A 17,732-nucleotide genomic window follows, 5' to 3' on the forward strand; every position below is an offset into this window, starting at 1 on the left:
TAACTGTTGGTGAGAGAATACTAAGTAGAATATGGAAGAGATTCTGAAAGTTCTGCGTGTTACTAATCTATTGTACGGGTGTCATCATTGTTTGAAGATGACATTGAAAAGGTTTTTTAAAGTTTAGTGATCTTGCATTTTTCTTTTCAGTAAGTTCACACATGCGAAGTAACTGGTTCCACTAAGTTTTATTTGTCCTGTGGAAGGTTACTAAAAACATTTAGGCAACCTAAAAACCTCTGATGACTTTTCGTCCAAAAGCTCACACTTCTTTGCATTGAAAAAGGGGTTCCATGTAACACCGAAACACGTGTCTGCAGTAATTAGCAATTTTTGTGCATTAAAACGTTGGTAATTTAATTTTCAAGCACAAAGGTAAAATTTGTTAACTCGTTATATTTATATGGGTTTCATATTGAGGAGTTTTTCTTTGAAATGTGATGACTGTCCTGTTTTTTCTTGTTCCTAAGTGCCGCAGGCTTGTTCACATGAGGCCCCTGCATTGGCACATATGAACAATTAAATACATTCTTCAAAAATACTATAAAGTAAAGAAATAATTTCATGAAAAATCTCAAAAAAATTGCATGACACAAAGAAAAAACTACTCAATCAAAGGGAAATTTTTTATTTGAGAAATTGATATTTTTTGAAAAACAAAGAAATGAAAACAAAATGCATTCCCTATGTATGCATTTTATACGTATGTATATATCTTAACTAATAATGTTGGCAATAAACAGCTTTGTATAAGTTTGTAGTTAGTTTAAAATGAATTTTAATAACGCTTTTTTTAAACAAAATTAAAACATATGTTTCTTTATTTTCAGATCCACCTGAAACTGTTGCAGGAAGTAAGTACAACTACTTTCTATTCATTGGTCGTTAACCATAAATATTGTATGCTTCTCGTGTATAGAAAGTCAAGATTCTCGTTTAAAGTCTTAATTTTCAGTATTTAATCATTTTAAAAAATATATCTTAACGAAACACAACTTCATTTGTTAAAACCCAATAATTTTTACATGTTATAATATATCTTATTCAATTTAACAGCTGTACAGTTTAATTGGTAAATGCATGTCTGAGGCGTTTAGTATCAAAATCAATTCAATCCGGCTTTTTTTTTTACAAGAGACACCAAAAAAAAAACTATTTCATGATTTTTCCACTTAATCTATTTTAATTTTCCTGAAGTCTTACTTTTTGTTCGGATAACCTTGGCTGCACGATTTTTTTTCTTTTTTAATTGATTTTTTTTAATTAATACGTCAGCAGTATTGTCTAATTATTTACAGATAAAAATATTTTGGATTAAGATGGTTATGAAATTAATTGGACCTTTTTCCTATTTTGGCTACTTTTTCCTTTTAAACTCAAATTAAACTCTTCTGGTATCTCAACTCTAATCCATGTAAAATCAAAACTTCCAGTTGATAAAGCAGGATTAACGGTGTGTTTTTATCGTCGCTATTCAGTAGAAGCATTGATTGAGCTGGTCTAGCAATAACAACGGTTTTAAGCAGCGATTTTTGACCTGATTAATCGTTCCAAATCACTTTGTATAGTAGAATCCCGAAAACTCGGCCGAATGTGAACTAAAAAGTGACCAAGTTTGAAAATGCCGGATTGTCGGGAATGCCATCTGCCAGAATGTAGGCAAGTTTTGAGGATTCGGTTGGCTTATCGAGTGCTACAACTAACTTTTTATGTAAAATAAATCCTCAACTTCTTCCTGTTAGTTAACCCATTGTCTCCTCTGCATGTAAACTCAAATTTTTAAATTTGATGTGTGTGCATCACGACAAACTTAGAACCAATGTTGCTACTTGAAATATTTTTATCTTTTTTTCTCATCAAGCTGAGAAGCTTGAGGAGAGCACATCACCTAAACTTTTGATATCAGCCTGCCCAAAGCCCTTCAGAATCCAATGTCATTCGGATTCATTCCAATTTTCGTTAAAGTCTATTTAAAATGGATCTAAATCTCCGTTAACCTAACATGTGACGACGAGGAGAATAGATCAGGAACGCAAATATTTCACTAGTTTGATGACAACCTCAAGTAGCACAGGACAAAAGTTACGTCAATAACTGTTGAAACATCAGCATATCAGTTACACTTAAAGCAAAGCTAAGGGAGTTTGCGCACAATTCAACCGAATAGTAAAAACACTCTAGTAATCATTGGTTTGCTAAATTGTTGGTTGCAGTCAAGTGCCCATACTTGGGACAGTTTTGAACTTTTACCTGTAATGGCATCCGCGCCTTAATGGTGGCACATGAAAGACTAGGTGCCGTATCGGGATCTCGCACAAGGTCTGCTAAAGGCTAAATAGCCTAATGGAGCTCCATTAGAAAGAAACCTTTAATGACACATTAATCATGTATTTCTTTTATTCTGTGTTTAGGATGTTCCTTAGTGCTTCACCGAGTTGCGTGCACGGGGAGAAGGTACACCTGTTGACCCGGGCCACAAGGGAACCCAAAATTTTAGAAATAATTTTACACGAAAATTTTTAATTTTTTTACATATAGTTCAGCCGGAAAATAAGTCAAACAGTTCATTTTAAATTATTAAAATTAGTATTAGTAAGTATTAAAAAGGTATATTTAGAATTGAAAATAAATGACTAACTTATAAATCCGTCAGATTAGGCCAAAGCGCAAGTAATGTTGACGAAGAAATCGCGGCATTTGGTCAGCGCTTTCAGAAAATCATAAACCTAACACAGATACCGTAGCAACGTCAACGTCGCCAATCTAGCCTCAAACGGACGAGTTTTAGTTTTGATTCTATTGGTAACACATTTCTCGGCGGGAAAAATTTTATTCAAGTTTAAGAATAATGCTTGATTTGATGTTTGAGAGGGATTCAGATGAGATAAACGATCCCTTCTCTGTGATTAATATAATAGTAAAAGAAACATTTTGTTTACATTATTAAGATACCATAATTCCTTTATTTATATTATGAACTGCAGTTTTCGAAATAAATTTGCAATTTGTTCATTTTGGAAAAGGTAAGCTATCTTAACCGTTTTCTTTGCATCACATTCCCTTATTTCATGAAATTGAACAACTATTCCATCAATGTTACAAAACTATGCGTTTTAGTTTCAGGCAACTAATCTTTTCTTGATCTTTTAAAACAGTTGTTTGATGTTTTAGTGTTAAGCAAAATTATAAATTTGGATTTTTTCTGATTTTAGGAATCGGTGGTGGAGGGCTTGCTGGTGGTGAGTATAAATTCATTTGAAGATTAAGTATGCAATCTTTGAGTTAAAGGCACTTCATTGTAACGATAAAGATAACTTGCAGTGGCAGCATCAATAAGCACCCCAGCCAACTGTCAAACTGAAGATCAAATAGTGGAATTGGAGAAGCCAGATGATCCATCCCTAATTTTGTGGCCATCTTGTGTTCGCGTTAAACGTTGTGGAGGTTGCTGTACCAGCACGATGCTTACTTGCCAACCGACAAACACTACAGTTGTCAACGTTACAGTACGTATTCTTCTTTTTAATCAGTTTTCAGAAAATTACTACTTTTTGTTTACTCTTATAGTCTAAGATCCCACTAGGCTTGACCTACCCTCATCAAGTTTCCAAAAACTATTACCATAGATGAAGAGTTAAAGCTGTAAATAAAACGCGAAAGTAAAAATTTCTACCTCTTTCACTTCAACTAATCAGGGTTGACAGGGGTTGAAAGGTGCCCAAAAATGAGTAATTTACCCTCATCTAGTTTCTGAAGATTGTTATCATGAACGAAGAGTAAAAGATGGAAATAAAACCCTTAAGTAAGGTTGTCTACCTTTTTCGGGTCCCTAATCAGGGTTGTCAGGGGCTAAACGGTGCCCAAAGAGGGAGGCAATTTACCCCTCATTGAGTTTCCGGTAATTGTTGTCATAAATGAAGAGTAAAAGCTGTAAAGAAAATGTTTAAGTATGGTTGTCTACCTATTGCGTATGAACTAATCATGGTTGCCAGGTGCTGAAAGGTGCCCAAAAATGAGTAATTTACCCTCATCGAGTTTCCACATAACTTATACTACAAAAATGTAAATAAAAATATTACAAAACCGATGGTATAGAGAGCAAAAGTAATCCAATCATAGGGTAGTCGCTATTAGAAGCTTCAATTATTGAATACTCGAAAAAGGTAGGCAACCTTACTTAAACGTTTCATTTCCATCTTTTGCTCTTCATTTATGATAACGATTTTCGAAAACTCGATGAAGTTAAATTACTTATCTTTCGGCACCTTTCAACACCTAGCAACCCTGATTAGTTCATGTGAAAGAGGTAGAAATTTTTACTTTCGCGTTTTATTTACAACTTTTACTCTTAATTTATGGTAACAATTTTTGGAAACTCGATGAGAGTAGGTCAAGGCTAGTGGAACCTCGCTTTATTGCTTTAAATTGTCAGATTTTCATGTAGAAAAATGAACCAAACTTGTAACTAAGTTCACGTTTCTGTACTCCAGGATCGATTCACGATCTGCATTCTTATCTAACCTAACAACCCACGTTTGCATCCGTTACTGACATAAAAAGGCCATACTCTAACATCAGCATCGATCAACCTGCTTACGTTTGACGGTTTGATTATGCTCCAGAAGGCATATTTAAAGACCTTTGACTGGTTCTTAATCAGACGCAGAAAGAACAACATCAAAATGTGTATATACTTGCACAAATTAATGGCAAACCTTTTAGCAAACTATCCAAATGTAAAAATCTCAATGCCAGAAACCTATCATGAGTAGGTTTTTTAGTGTAGTGGTCGTTTTCGTAGTATGAAGTAGAATAAGGCCTATCGCTTATATTAGCTAAGCTTTAATGCTAATATTAAATCGTTTTTTGCCACATCAGTCACTGGAGACTGACACTGAACTTTCAGTTCAAGCCCAGGGCTTTATCAGTGACTGACAGTATCACTGACAACATCACTTGCAAAACTCCGGGAACCAATAATTCGTGTTTGGCACCATGAACTCAGTAAAGAATACATTCAATCACTCATCCATTCAATGCCCCGTAGATGTCAAGCTGTCATTAAAGCTAGAGGCAGACCAACAAAATATTAGGTTATATTTTATGATGTTTAAACATTTCCATGTTACTTTTGTTTATTTTTGAACAGAAATAGTGTTACAATGAAAAAAACATCTTCTTACTTTTTCATCGTCCACTTGGCAACGTGGATGCACTTCACATTGTACTTGTTACAGTTTTGGCCATGTATTTCCATAAATAAGGTCAACAATTATCACATTCCTGCTGTTAAATGTTTATTTCATAAGTTTTGCAGAATTTCACATACATTCGTCTTTAATCGGTCGACCAAAACTTCTCACATATCCCATTGTTGTGAAAATGCGAGGGTGATGCATTTTTTTTTTTTTTTTTTTACCAGCAGTATTAGCGCTAAGCGATGGGAAATTTCTTTCGTCCAGTATAGCACCATGTGGATTTCTTGTGCTCTTTAATTTGCACATCGGCCTAATTTTGCAAAAATTATTATCTTTCACATGATTTTATTAATGCCGTAAGCGTTCATTATGCTTTGTACTTTTTAATATTTTAATATGGATTTAGTTTTTTATTACCTTCTTTTTCTTTGCCTTAGTTTTAAAAAATATTTTTACTTTAAGACAAAATGATTACCGCATGATAAATTGATTTTAATTCAAAGTAAATGGTTTGAATTCTTTTAAATGTTTTACGTGATCTTAGACCCTCCTCTGTTTATTTTTAACCTATGAGGATACGCTAATTCACTAATTTTATGCTTTAATGAAATCGTAAATGATATATTCGTATTTAAGAACTGACTTGGTTAATCTTGCTGCGTTTATATCAGAATGCGTCTTCATATGAAGTAAATGAAAATCTTATAAAACGTATGAATGAAATATAATTTTGCAAAGTTACTATTTTCAAAACTGCGAGCAACTCTCGTTCAAAGTATTTGTCAGTGTATTACAACTTATAATATCAACCTGAATATTGATTTATTTATTAAAGATCGATGTTGATTTTTGTAACTACACCAAAGAGAAAGAAAATAATGTACCCTTTAACATTTACATTCCTGAATATGCCGTACATAAAATTAAAAATCACGTGCAGTGTCACTCTTGCGTTAAATTTTTAGCCTCAAACGAATCAGTTTTTGTTTGATGTGGCAGAAGAAACGACAAAACATTATCTGCTTCACATTAACCGGGGGCGATTCATCTATCCTAATCCAGAAATTGAGAAGGCTTTTGCAATTTTTCATAAAATGTTTCAGTTTCTTTTGAGAAACCAGAAAGAATTATTGTTTTTGCCAAATGTGAAAGGTGTTTTAAAAAGTGCAGTTAAAAAAAGCTTCCAGAATTTGACAAAAAGAATGAAGAATATGAAAGCTGTAATCGTCGTATAAGATGGAACTTGTTTTAAAATGCGTTTCTGCCGTTTTAAATACAGGTACACAAAGATGAACTACAGCATTGTGGCAATTAATTGGGAAATATTATTTTTTTCGCTTTATCACACGTAAGCGAATGAATAAGCAGTCAAATCGAGACCCTTGTGATAACAGGCCAGACAACTCCCCTCCCCCCCGCTTCGTTACGCCACCAGTAGTCGATCTTTGAACTTGGCGCGAAACTTTGAAAGCAGTGCAGTCTACCAGTTAAACAATAGTGCTTCTTGGTCTGGTTAAAATAGATGAAATAGGAAATATTGACTTCGGCTGCATATTTTTGAATACAATACTGTTGGATTTATCTCATCCTTTCCACGTACCGGAATGTAGAAGCAATTAAAAAATATATATATAATATAAGTGTCTGCTGAGTGAATTTGAGTCAGCGATTTCCGCTTCCGAACAACCTGCATGTGAAGAAAAAAGCTGGGCGTCTCATGGAATAAATTTTAAAGTTCGGAGGTACAGGGGCGTAGCTAAGGGGGGGGTTTTGGGGACAACCCCCCCCCCCTCCGAAAAGTTAGTCTCAAAAAAAAGAGAAAAAGAAGAGAGAAGAAAAAGAAAAAAAGAAGAAAAGGAAAAAATTCCAAGCGATTATATATATATATATATATATATATATATATATATATATATATAAAAGAAGTAACCCCCCCGAAAGTCGGGTCTAGCTACGCCACTGCGGAGGTAAGTACTTTTCTCAGATAAACAAATTTACATTTTATGCAGTTAAGATTACTTAAGTTTTCCTCCATTACACGAACAATTGTCAGTTTCCTTTCTGATATCTTTGTCTGTAATTTGTAATTTTAGTATACTGCTTTAATATTTGAAACGGTTAACTTGCAACTTTTTATTTCTTTATTTTTTCAACTTTGTACACGCATTTATTCGAAATGGATTTTCGAAGCTGACAATATACATATGTCAAAATTTTCTGCAGATATACTTGTTGCTATCAGAAGCAACGTAACTTGGTGTTGATATTCAGTTAATATGTAAGCAAGTTTATTGAAACAGGGTTTTAACTGAACTAATCTTATATTTTCCGTTTCGATTAAATTGTTTCATACGCTAGCATGTGTTCTTTTGATCAAAAAACATTCCTTGATGGGCTTCCGTAGTTCTGAGATAGAAGATTAGATTTGAACGCCGGAGGTCGTGGGTCCGATACTCAAACATTCCCCCCCCCCAATTACGCCCCTGCAATGTTATTCAAACAAGCTGGTTCTGTGCGTAAATTAAAAAAATATATACGGTTTTTTTTCACTGTTGTCTTTAAGTTTTATGATATTTATTCACACATTGTGGTTAAGTTAACGGTATTCATAATTTCTGGGCTTGCGAAAGATTAGTTTTGAGCAGTGGATACACAACGTGTTTTTGCCAAATGCTCTATGCTTGTTTGTTTATGCTTAAAAAGGGCAAAATATCTTGAACTACATATTTTTTGAAGTCCTTGGGTTTTCTATTAATAAGCTTTCAGGAACTCTGAAACTGTAACATAAATTGAATTAAGGGGCTGTCTATAAAGTATTATGCAAACTTTTGAACAAATCCCCCCCCCCCTCTCCTCCTTGTTACATGTAACGCTGTTCAACATGAGCATATTGTTATAAACAACGCGTGATGTCACACTTCTTGTTATCCCCTCCCTTCCCCCTGTCACAAAACTGTCGCATTGATTTCCTAAAAGAGCATACTCAGCAAAATGTTGATCTAAATTTAACATATATGAGGTTTTAAGTATTAAAGAAAGTTGTTAAAATGGTCATTCTATGAAAAGTTTTTTGAAAAAGGTTACTTTGTCATCAATTAATGCTTTTTAAAATAATTTTTCAAAAGCCTAAAATGATGAACTATTAAATCCCCCCCCCCCCACACACAAGAATCATTAGCAGCAGAAAAAGCTAAAAATGGAAAAGTAGCCGAATTCCAAAAAAAAAAGGCTGTTTGGACATTGAATATTTTTTGGATGTACAACATACAGTATTCATGATGTTGTATTATACATTCTTTAATTACTGTTTTTCAAGTTGAATTCCTGTGTAATTTTTCGAGAGTGTCCACCGAAGGGGGGAAGGGTCGGAATCATAGTCTCATAGTAATGATAGCTTTTCAACGGCTATAGTTATAAATAACAGTGCCCTTGAAATTTTAAGGGAGATGGAGATGTTTTGGGTTTTTTTTTTTTTTTTTTTTTGAAGTTTTCATAATTGAAGGGGGTAGGGCACCGTCTACTTTGGGGGATGGCACCCAAGCATTCACGTCTTTTGAAAAGCATAAATTTGCTCAGCTAAGTTAACATTAATAATATGGTATTATGTACTTTAATTTGATGTTATGTCTTTGAAACATATTGCAGACATGTTTCCCGTTTTCTTAAGTAAAAATGTTTATTTTTTAAAATTTCATTTAATTCTTATTCAAATACAATAGTAATATTATTTTTTGTTTTGATGTAATTGTAAAATGAAAGTTCATTTATTTATTTGAATACTTCTTAAGACTTAATGTTTCAATACAATATACGAGTAGTTAAAATGCGATTAGTTAAAAAACAATTTCCAATGAAAAATAAAACTGTGTTTATTTATCACTTTGTTTTAACATGATTGTAAAATAAAATCGTGTTTAGTTATTTGAATACTTTGTAATACTTATAAATGTTTTTATGTCAAATACTATGAATTAAGCTCAGTGTATTTTTTAATGTATGATTATCGGTTCCTTTTTATGTTTTAAAATGAAAAAGTAGAACTTGTAATGCTACTGAAATAACAGAAGTCAATAATAAATAAACCAAATAGTTTTATTTAACCAAAATATTAATCGAAGTGCTCACTTCCCAATATCATTGTGGATCGACAAACGATGACGTCATTTGCTAGTTGGATGGCCTTCCTATCTCGAAGGCCTCGGTCAAATTCAGCTCAGAGTTCAAATGGCAGTTATTTCTAAACTAGTGGTTATTTGTACGCATCAGGTAAGTTGCAGGCATATCAATAGGGAAGTTGCAACCTATTAAATGTTCATATTTTGGCTATTGGATATTGTTAATTGATCCTCAAAACTAAAAAATTCACCATCGCCGAATTTTAAAACAGCGTGATTGATTTTTAATGAATTTTTAAAAATCCACGCGCAGAAGTGCGCTTTTCTGAAACGTCACGAGTCTACATCACAGGACGCTACTGGGCAGCCTTCCGCCGAAGATCCCTTGTTTTCGCTAGGGACATTTTGAGCACGCTGATATTTTTATTTTTTAGAAATTCAATAATTCTTTTGAACACACTATGGAGGCCGGATTCGTTAAAGCACAATCTAAATAATTTTCCTCAAGTAACATCAATGATGATATTCGAATATTTCCGAGAGGATGAGAGGTTTAATCTTCCAGAAACGCGAGGAGTTAAATGCGAGGAGATAAGACTTTTACGTTTCGTCTTCGAAGTCGAATGCACATGCTTCGGCTTCTCCCCTATCGGAAGAGCGCATGACGTCACTTCCTATGCCATTTGACGTCACAAACGCTTGAACTTTAAAAATTAATTTAAAAAAAACTACTTATCGTTTCGCAAAAATTTTTTCACCTATGATGTTCATACATGTTACTCTATCATATAAAAATAAAATTGAAAAATCGAAAACTTCCCTATTCTTCCACCAAGTGGCTAGAAGCTGGCAGTGGTAATGCTCACTTGCTGTGGGAGTAACTAGAATCACGGATATCAGCCCTGAAACACGTGGAAAAGTGATTACACTTCGAGAACACACTTTTAAAACGTTAGAAGAATAGGCAAAATATGTGGAGTGAGTAAATCAAGTGTTGGGAGAATATGGCTGCGGTTTAAGACAACAAGAAATGCTGGAACCAACCGTATTGAAAATGCGGCCGAAAAAGATCAACTTCGGTTCGTGACGACGAAAGTTTACATCGAATGAGTGTTATGAATCCTCAATTAACTAGTTTTGATCTGCCGAAGTCCATAGTAACAGCTGGTGTTGACATTGCACCTTCAACAGTGAGATACAGGCTTTTAGAACGTGGGCGGAGAGCACGTCGACCGTACAAGAAGCAGCTTCTCACGCCTCGTATAAAGAAATAAAAGTTAGAATGGGCACGGAAATATAAAACATGGACTGAGGAGGACTGGGAAAAGGTTTCATTTTATGTGGTTCAGCGATTTAGATCCAGGTTCGTGAGAAGGAGCAAAGGAGAACCTTTTCGTCCGCACCACATTAATCAAGCACCCAAGTATCCACCCAAAAAAGATGTTTTGGGGTTATTTCTGCGTTTCAGGGACATAATACCTTGTTTCCGTAGAAGGAATGATGAATAGTGCCTGCTAAGAATCGATATTTACCCAAAATGTGCTTCCAACCATGTCTAAACTTTGGCCGAACGAAGATTGCGATTTTCAATAAGACAGCGCGATATCACACATTGAAGCACATTTTTAATTTCTGCTCTAAAAACAAGCTTACTATACTGGGTTAGCTTGGAAGCTCCCCGGACTAAATTCCGATTAAAAATTTGTAAGCTATCGGTAAAAAACGTCTTCATAAGTTTGACAGTACTACGATGGAAAAGATAATTTTGTCTGTTGTCGACAGATGGTATAATGACGTTGAAATTAAAACTATCTTTGTCAGTCTAGTACATTCTATGCCAAAACGTGTCTGTGATGTTATTAAGTCTAGAGGAGAATTTATTATTAGTTTCAAATGTATTCATGAAAAATTTGAATAAAACTGATTTTTTTGAAAAAATTGCATTTCCCAATTAATTGCCACAATAATGTATTATCCAAATGCAAACGGAGGAACGAAACATAAGTGCACGATTATGAAGTCTAGGGCAGAAGAATAATATTTTTTGATACTAACTTATCAAGTAAGAATAAAAAATCTAGTTGCATTAATGAGAGATGAAAAATCATTTATAAGTCTAATAAAGTCTCATCGATTTCATGGGAGTGGGGGAAAGGGAAGACCAACCATACCTTTGTGTAGCCTCTCGGGGGAACGCTTTTTTTTTTCTGTTTTTTAGAAGACAAACATGACTCTGGTAAATATTAATATAATTGAAAAAACGCAATTCAAAATGTCAAAATGGACTAAAAAACTAGTTAAATAAAAATTGTATGTTAATAGAATTAAATAAAAACTTTAAAATTTAAAAGAACACGAATTGCTAATTATTAAACTGAAGAAATTATTCATAAAACAACGAAACTTTACTAAAACGCCGCTCAACGAAACGGACAGTTCCATCACTTAACTAATCTCCCGTTTTGCGAGGACTCTCGTTGGCATCAGGACTCTCGTCGGATTTTTTTCGATAAATGGGCGTGGCGACTATAAACTTTTATTTTCATATGAATCATATTTTGTTTTCACTAATTTCTTGATCTTTTAAAAAAATTTAATTGAGTAAAGATAAATTCGAGCTTAAGAGAATCGGCAGAAAGATATGGATGCTGTTAGAAAATTGCCGTTGACATATGGGAACGTTGACTTGTTTAGTTCTGGACAAACTTCTTGTTAAAGCAACGTAGATAAATTGGCCTTGATAGTCAACCACAACTAAAGTGGTTGTGGCGTGCAGCAAAGCGCAATTTGCGTGAACTTATGCTTTATTTGAAAAGGAGGAGAGGAAAATAATAATCAAATTTCAAGTGCAATTTAATGTGCATGTTTTTTGTGAGTCATGTAATGAACATGGAGAAAGTGCACTATACTTCCTCCCGGTGCTTCAAAAGTTGTATCAACAAAACCAACTTACTGAAAATTAATAAGCATATTAATTAAAGTCAGTGCAAATGCATGGAAAGATAGTTAACGGCAATTGCATATGAACAGCTAAAGGAAAGCAATGTTCTAAAATTCATTTACACAGTCATCCTTTAAACTAGGGGTTCTAAACTTGGCGGGGGTAGAGCGTCCCCTTGAGATCATAAAAGAAAAACAAGGGAGGCGTGAATGTATTCCAAAAACAAAGTAAAATGCAAAACTAACTATAATTTATGCAGTTTTAGGGTTACGTGTAAATATTTTTAACATTATTGTTGGTTTTAAAGCTTTTAGTGCGTGCAGTTTTTATACACATACTAGCTGCGTGCCCGGCGTTGCACGGGCTACTAAAAAAATGAAAGAGATGTCCAATTGATGTTTTTGTATTACTCTGACATTAGTTTCTAAAGCGCTAAAGAGTAAATAAATACGCGTAATGCAAGGTTTGCAAAACACCAGTAGAGCATATTTTTGGCAAAAATCTCTTTAACGTCAATCATAGTTATCAATAATACAAGTTATGAGCATTTTCAATTATCACAAAAGATGAAAATATATGCATTTCAACTATAATCTGTGCTCACATTAAAATGAACTAGTCGACCCGTGCGGAACTCCGCACTGAGCTTCGAATCGTTTCATAAGGCATTTCTCTCTTTAAAAATTTCAAAGAAAGAACATTATGAAGAAGAACCGAAAAAAAGTAAGCGCAGAAGAGAAGGCATGTAATTTAAAGACATCAGTAATAAAACCTCGTTAAATACAACATTGTGATAATTTGATCATCGCTCGCCTTTTGGTCGTACATATTTTCAATGCAAACATAAATATCATTAAAAGTGGCTAAGTAATAACTCGTGAAAAAGCAATAATTGTGCATGTGAAAAAAAACAGGTTGTGTCAAATACAGTCCTGCCCATGTGAGCATCTGACAGGAAAAAAAGAAACATTAAAGAGATATTTATTGGCACGGATTCGAATTGGCGCCATTCTGATTAACAGCCCGACACCCCAACAAACCTAGCAATTGCGCCTTCTTTTTCGAAAGCTATTCATTGAAGGAATGCGTAGTAAGAAACAGCAAAAAAGCTTTTTGCCAAAAAAAATAATAATAATAATAAGATCATGCTTCTATATTTTAGGACTCGACCGATGCATCGGCGCCGATGGTTCAACAATTTAGCCATCGGCATCGGCATCGGCGGCCGATGCTAACTTGCAGGAAACATCGGCCCATCGGCCTTAAAAACATCGAAAAGCCGATGGAATTGGCCGATGTTTTTGAAAAAAAAAAAAAGACCTTTGTTTTACTTTTTAATACAAGGTAAAGGGAGTTGTTGTTTTCAAACAAAATTGTTTACTTAAATTTCAGTATGAATTTCTATTTTAGTCACCCCTGAAAGAGTTTTGAATACTGCATTCAGGTACCAAACACGTTAATTATTGCGTTGTTTCTTGCGGCTGGATGCACGTATGTATCTCTCATAAGTCATAACTAAACGAGCTGATGTGTGCCTCACATGACTTCCTTTTACTCCATTTTAATGTCATTTTCCCATTATTGGCAATTTTAATGTGATTCAATAGTTTAATCTCTAAATATTAAAAACGATGGCCAAATTAAAACCAGATAAAAAAAATCGCCAAATTTTCCGCCAAGTTGGCGACAAAACTTGGCGACCAAAAGACTGGCGATATATCGCCAAGTGTCCGCCAAATTGTAACACCACTTAAGTTTGCATTGATATTAACAATGATTTCCCCCCAAAAAGGTGCAAAAGACCCCCTTAGGAACATCCGAAAGCAACCAAAAGGGGAGGTGCACAACTAGACCCCACTACGAGTCTATGTACCAAATTTCAACTTTCTAGGACATACCATTTTTGAGTTATGCGAGATACATACGCACATACGCACATACGCACATACACACATACGCACATACATACAGACGTCACGAGAAAAGTCGTTGTAATTACCTCGGTGATGGTCAAAATGGATATTTCGCGTGTCTATACATTCTTAGGCACTTTTCCGCATGTGGTCGAATCGAAAAAAAAACTCAACATTCATTTGGGGGTGAGCAAAATGGAAATTAAGGGCGATTTTTGAGTGAAAATTTTTTCGCGAATACAATACTTCCTTTTTTGTAAAAGGAAGTAAAAATGGTAAGCTGTAGAAGGCTAAATTTTCGCCTGTGGGAAGTGCGCACGTTCCAGTTGTGACCTTCCCTTTTTGTTTTCGATCGGATGTTCTAAAAAGCCTATTAACTGATTTTTTGTGGCTATTAATTACTTATTTCAATGCGAAACTAATATAGCGTCTCTGACTGACGATCATTTGGTGATATATTACCGAATTAGAGACCGTGGAAACAAATATGAGATGGCGAAACCGGTTTTGTTTCATTTTGTTCGATTCCCGTTGAACCGACGGTAATTTTTAATTTTTCGATGTTCGTAATATGAATCACAGTAATGCAGTCTTTTCTGTATCGCTTCGGCGGAGCTACAAGATTGGGGCCCGTCGAAATACATTTTGGGGCCGTATTTCTCTATCACAGAAGTTGTAAAACATTTATCAAAAGCATTGTTGTAACTCCTACGGTGCCCCTATGGTTATGGAGCCCTCGCGCAATTGCAACATTTGCTACATTTTAAATCCGCCACTGCACGTCAAAACAAACTCGGGTGCAAGTTTTAAAAGGGTTTTTCTGCTCATTGTTTATTATTATTTTGAACTCTATTTTTTGCGACTATTTTTTGTATTTCCGAGAACACTTGCGTGCTCCTCCTCCTACTCCCTCAATTTCTGAAATTAAACTAAAGTTGTACTTCTGAGTTGTTTTACACTTTCAGGGGCGGTGGTTGCGCTGTGAAACCGCTAATTTATGAATTTTTTTCTCTCTTTTTTCCAAATTTTTTGAATCAAAATCGCTTGAGTCCTATTCTTTTAAGTTCAATGAACAGCATTAAATGGAAAAATAACAAAAAAAAAAAAAAAAATTTCGTAGGCTCAATTTCTTGTTCAAATCATCAAATTTTCAATTTTTCGTTTACCCCAAAAATTGGAATTTTTTTCAGATTTTAAAATTTTTAATTAGTGCTGAAAGAGTGAATCATTTTTCTTCTTTTTTACTGCGGTAGTCAATCATATTGTTCGAAAAGATTCAAATTCATTTTTACATGCATAAACATGTTTTTGTCCTTCCCCAGGCGGGGGTGTGAATAAATGGGGACACCACCCCCAGTGAAAAAAAATTCTGAAAAAAAATTTTTTAACTGAAAAATCTATGTCTAGATGATCAAATAAACCCATTTGTGGTGTTTTTTCTTAAGATTTCTCAAAAATTAATGACGCGCCCCTGAAAGGGTTAAAACTAACACCATTCATAAAATTAGAGATTTTTTTTTTTCAAGTTTTATCTATTGTTTAGGAAGAGTTTAGAGCATTAATTAGAAATTGATTAAAAACGTTTTGAATTGTGACACAATTCGGAAAACAAAGAGATTTTGAATTTTTCTTCGGAAGTGCTGAAGTAGATTCAGAAACTCTTCCGAGGCGTTGGTGGTAGCGCTTCTGTACTAAAAAAATTAAGTCGAAGTTGCGGCCGAAGTTTAACATTGTGAGTTACTCCAAAATTAGAGGGTGACCCCCTAATCCGCCCTCGTCGTTTCAAGCATTTCTTAAATATTTAGCGATTATTTATTTTGGTCACGAAATGTCATTTTGCGTATTTTTTATACTTGTTTCCTATACCTATATTTTGTAATGCGCCACCTTTTTCGCATCATTAATAGCGATCGATTTTTTTTTCTGTTGTAACTATTTTTATGTATTTATATAAAATCAATGAATAAGTTATTTTCGTTTTCATCATATATTTAATAATATGTTATAGAAAAGTTTCAAGGATTTTCTACTATGCAATTTTTTAAATTTCAGAAAATTATTGTTAAATTGAAAAATTTGATTTGAACGTGTTTGTAGTGCTCCGTAAAAGATTAATCAATCAAATTGTTCAATATTACGTGTGCAAACATCAAATAAAGTAGTATGTATATGTATTCAGTTATTAACTTGGGGTAAATATTGAGTTTGTTTATTGGTAGCTGCGTTTTAAGAATCTCACTCATTTCGTGGCTATTTCTTTTTTCCGCAAAATTTACGCCACTGTTATACATTTTATGAAAAATGCCAACTTTTCTATTCATAAATTTTAAATAAATATAAAAATATTCCTATTATGATTTAATATTGTAATTTATCTGTTGCCTTTTTTGTTTAACTTGATGACTAAAAAATGTCTACGTGCAATCTTTCCACTTTAATAGCGTAATTTGTTGACGGTTTCATAGCTTTTTTTTTTTTTTTGAATGATTAAACAACATAATTTAATGCTTTTTAACTATGTTTAGTTTACCTAAATCCAAGCATTATTAAAATGTTACTGAAATCTTAGTTATATGTTCAATTTAAAAAAAAATCAATTGGTTATTAAACAGTCTCTTTGTTTTTCCTCCTTTTTTTTTTTTTTTTTTTTTTTTTGGCTGCTGTTTTTCGTCTTCCATCATACAGCAGTCAAAAAAGGAGAAGCATGACTACACCCTATACAGATTGTACGTAGTACGATCCAAAATTTCGAGGGATAAGCTGTATAAAACCTTACCCAGAATAGTTCACATTACCGAAGTACATCCACCTACAAAAGGTCATCGTGAGGGACTATGTACTTCTGCCAGTGTTCATATAACTTTTGGAAAAACTCCTGGAAGCCATTTTTCACTGCCTTCTGTGATGCAGCTTTATCTTCTCCTGACGGAAGAAAGCGGCGTCCATGCAAATGTTTTTTTTGCTGGGAACAGGTAAAAGTCACACGGAGCTAAGTCCGACGAAACGTGATGTTATTGGTTTGCATCCTCAACATGAAAGTCGCCTTCTTCTCCACGATGAAGTCAAAGCAGCAGCGAAAGAGCCCTTACAGGTGGTTGCGATAAATGTCTTCCAGGAGTCCTTCTAAAAGCTATACGAACGGTGGCAGAAGTGCATAGTTGTTAAAGGTGACTATTTTGTAGATAGATTCAAGGTAAATTTTTATACAACTTGTCCTCGAACTTTTAGATCATACTACCTACGTATGAGTTTTCAACTTACTATTTCATAACGTTTTTGAGTGACGTAAGTTTACGCGCATGAAAACATCACAAGAGAATTTGCGATAATTTTAACTAAGGAGGCTTTCAAAATGGATATTTCGGTCATCTATATGTTCTTAGGTACATATGCATGTACATATGCGCAGAAAAAACTTGTGAAGTTTAAATTGGATGATCATAAAATACAAATTTAGGTCGAAATCTGATTTTTTTTTGGGGGGGGGAGAGTATTACAATTCCTTATCCGTAGAAAGGAAGTAAAGTGAAATGAATCAGTGATCCTTTAAATCCCTGACAATTTT

At 34.1% G+C, this 17,732-nt stretch overlaps 1 protein-coding gene across 1 annotated transcript in view; it reads left to right on the forward strand.

Moving 5' to 3' along the window:
* The window catches only part of LOC129219286 (platelet-derived growth factor subunit A-like), a 75,221-nt gene that overhangs the window by 42,989 nt on the left and 14,500 nt on the right, over positions 1-17,732 (forward strand). Inside the window, exons 3-5 of the mRNA XM_054853624.1 lie at positions 831-854; positions 3,213-3,239; positions 3,322-3,506. Coding sequence (XP_054709599.1) covers positions 831-854; positions 3,213-3,239; positions 3,322-3,506 — 236 coding nt within the window. The remainder of the gene's footprint in view (positions 1-830; positions 855-3,212; positions 3,240-3,321; positions 3,507-17,732) is intronic.

Source organism: Uloborus diversus, chromosome 3, assembly GCF_026930045.1.
Source record: "Uloborus diversus isolate 005 chromosome 3, Udiv.v.3.1, whole genome shotgun sequence".
Lineage (NCBI taxonomy): Eukaryota > Metazoa > Arthropoda > Arachnida > Araneae > Uloboridae > Uloborus > Uloborus diversus.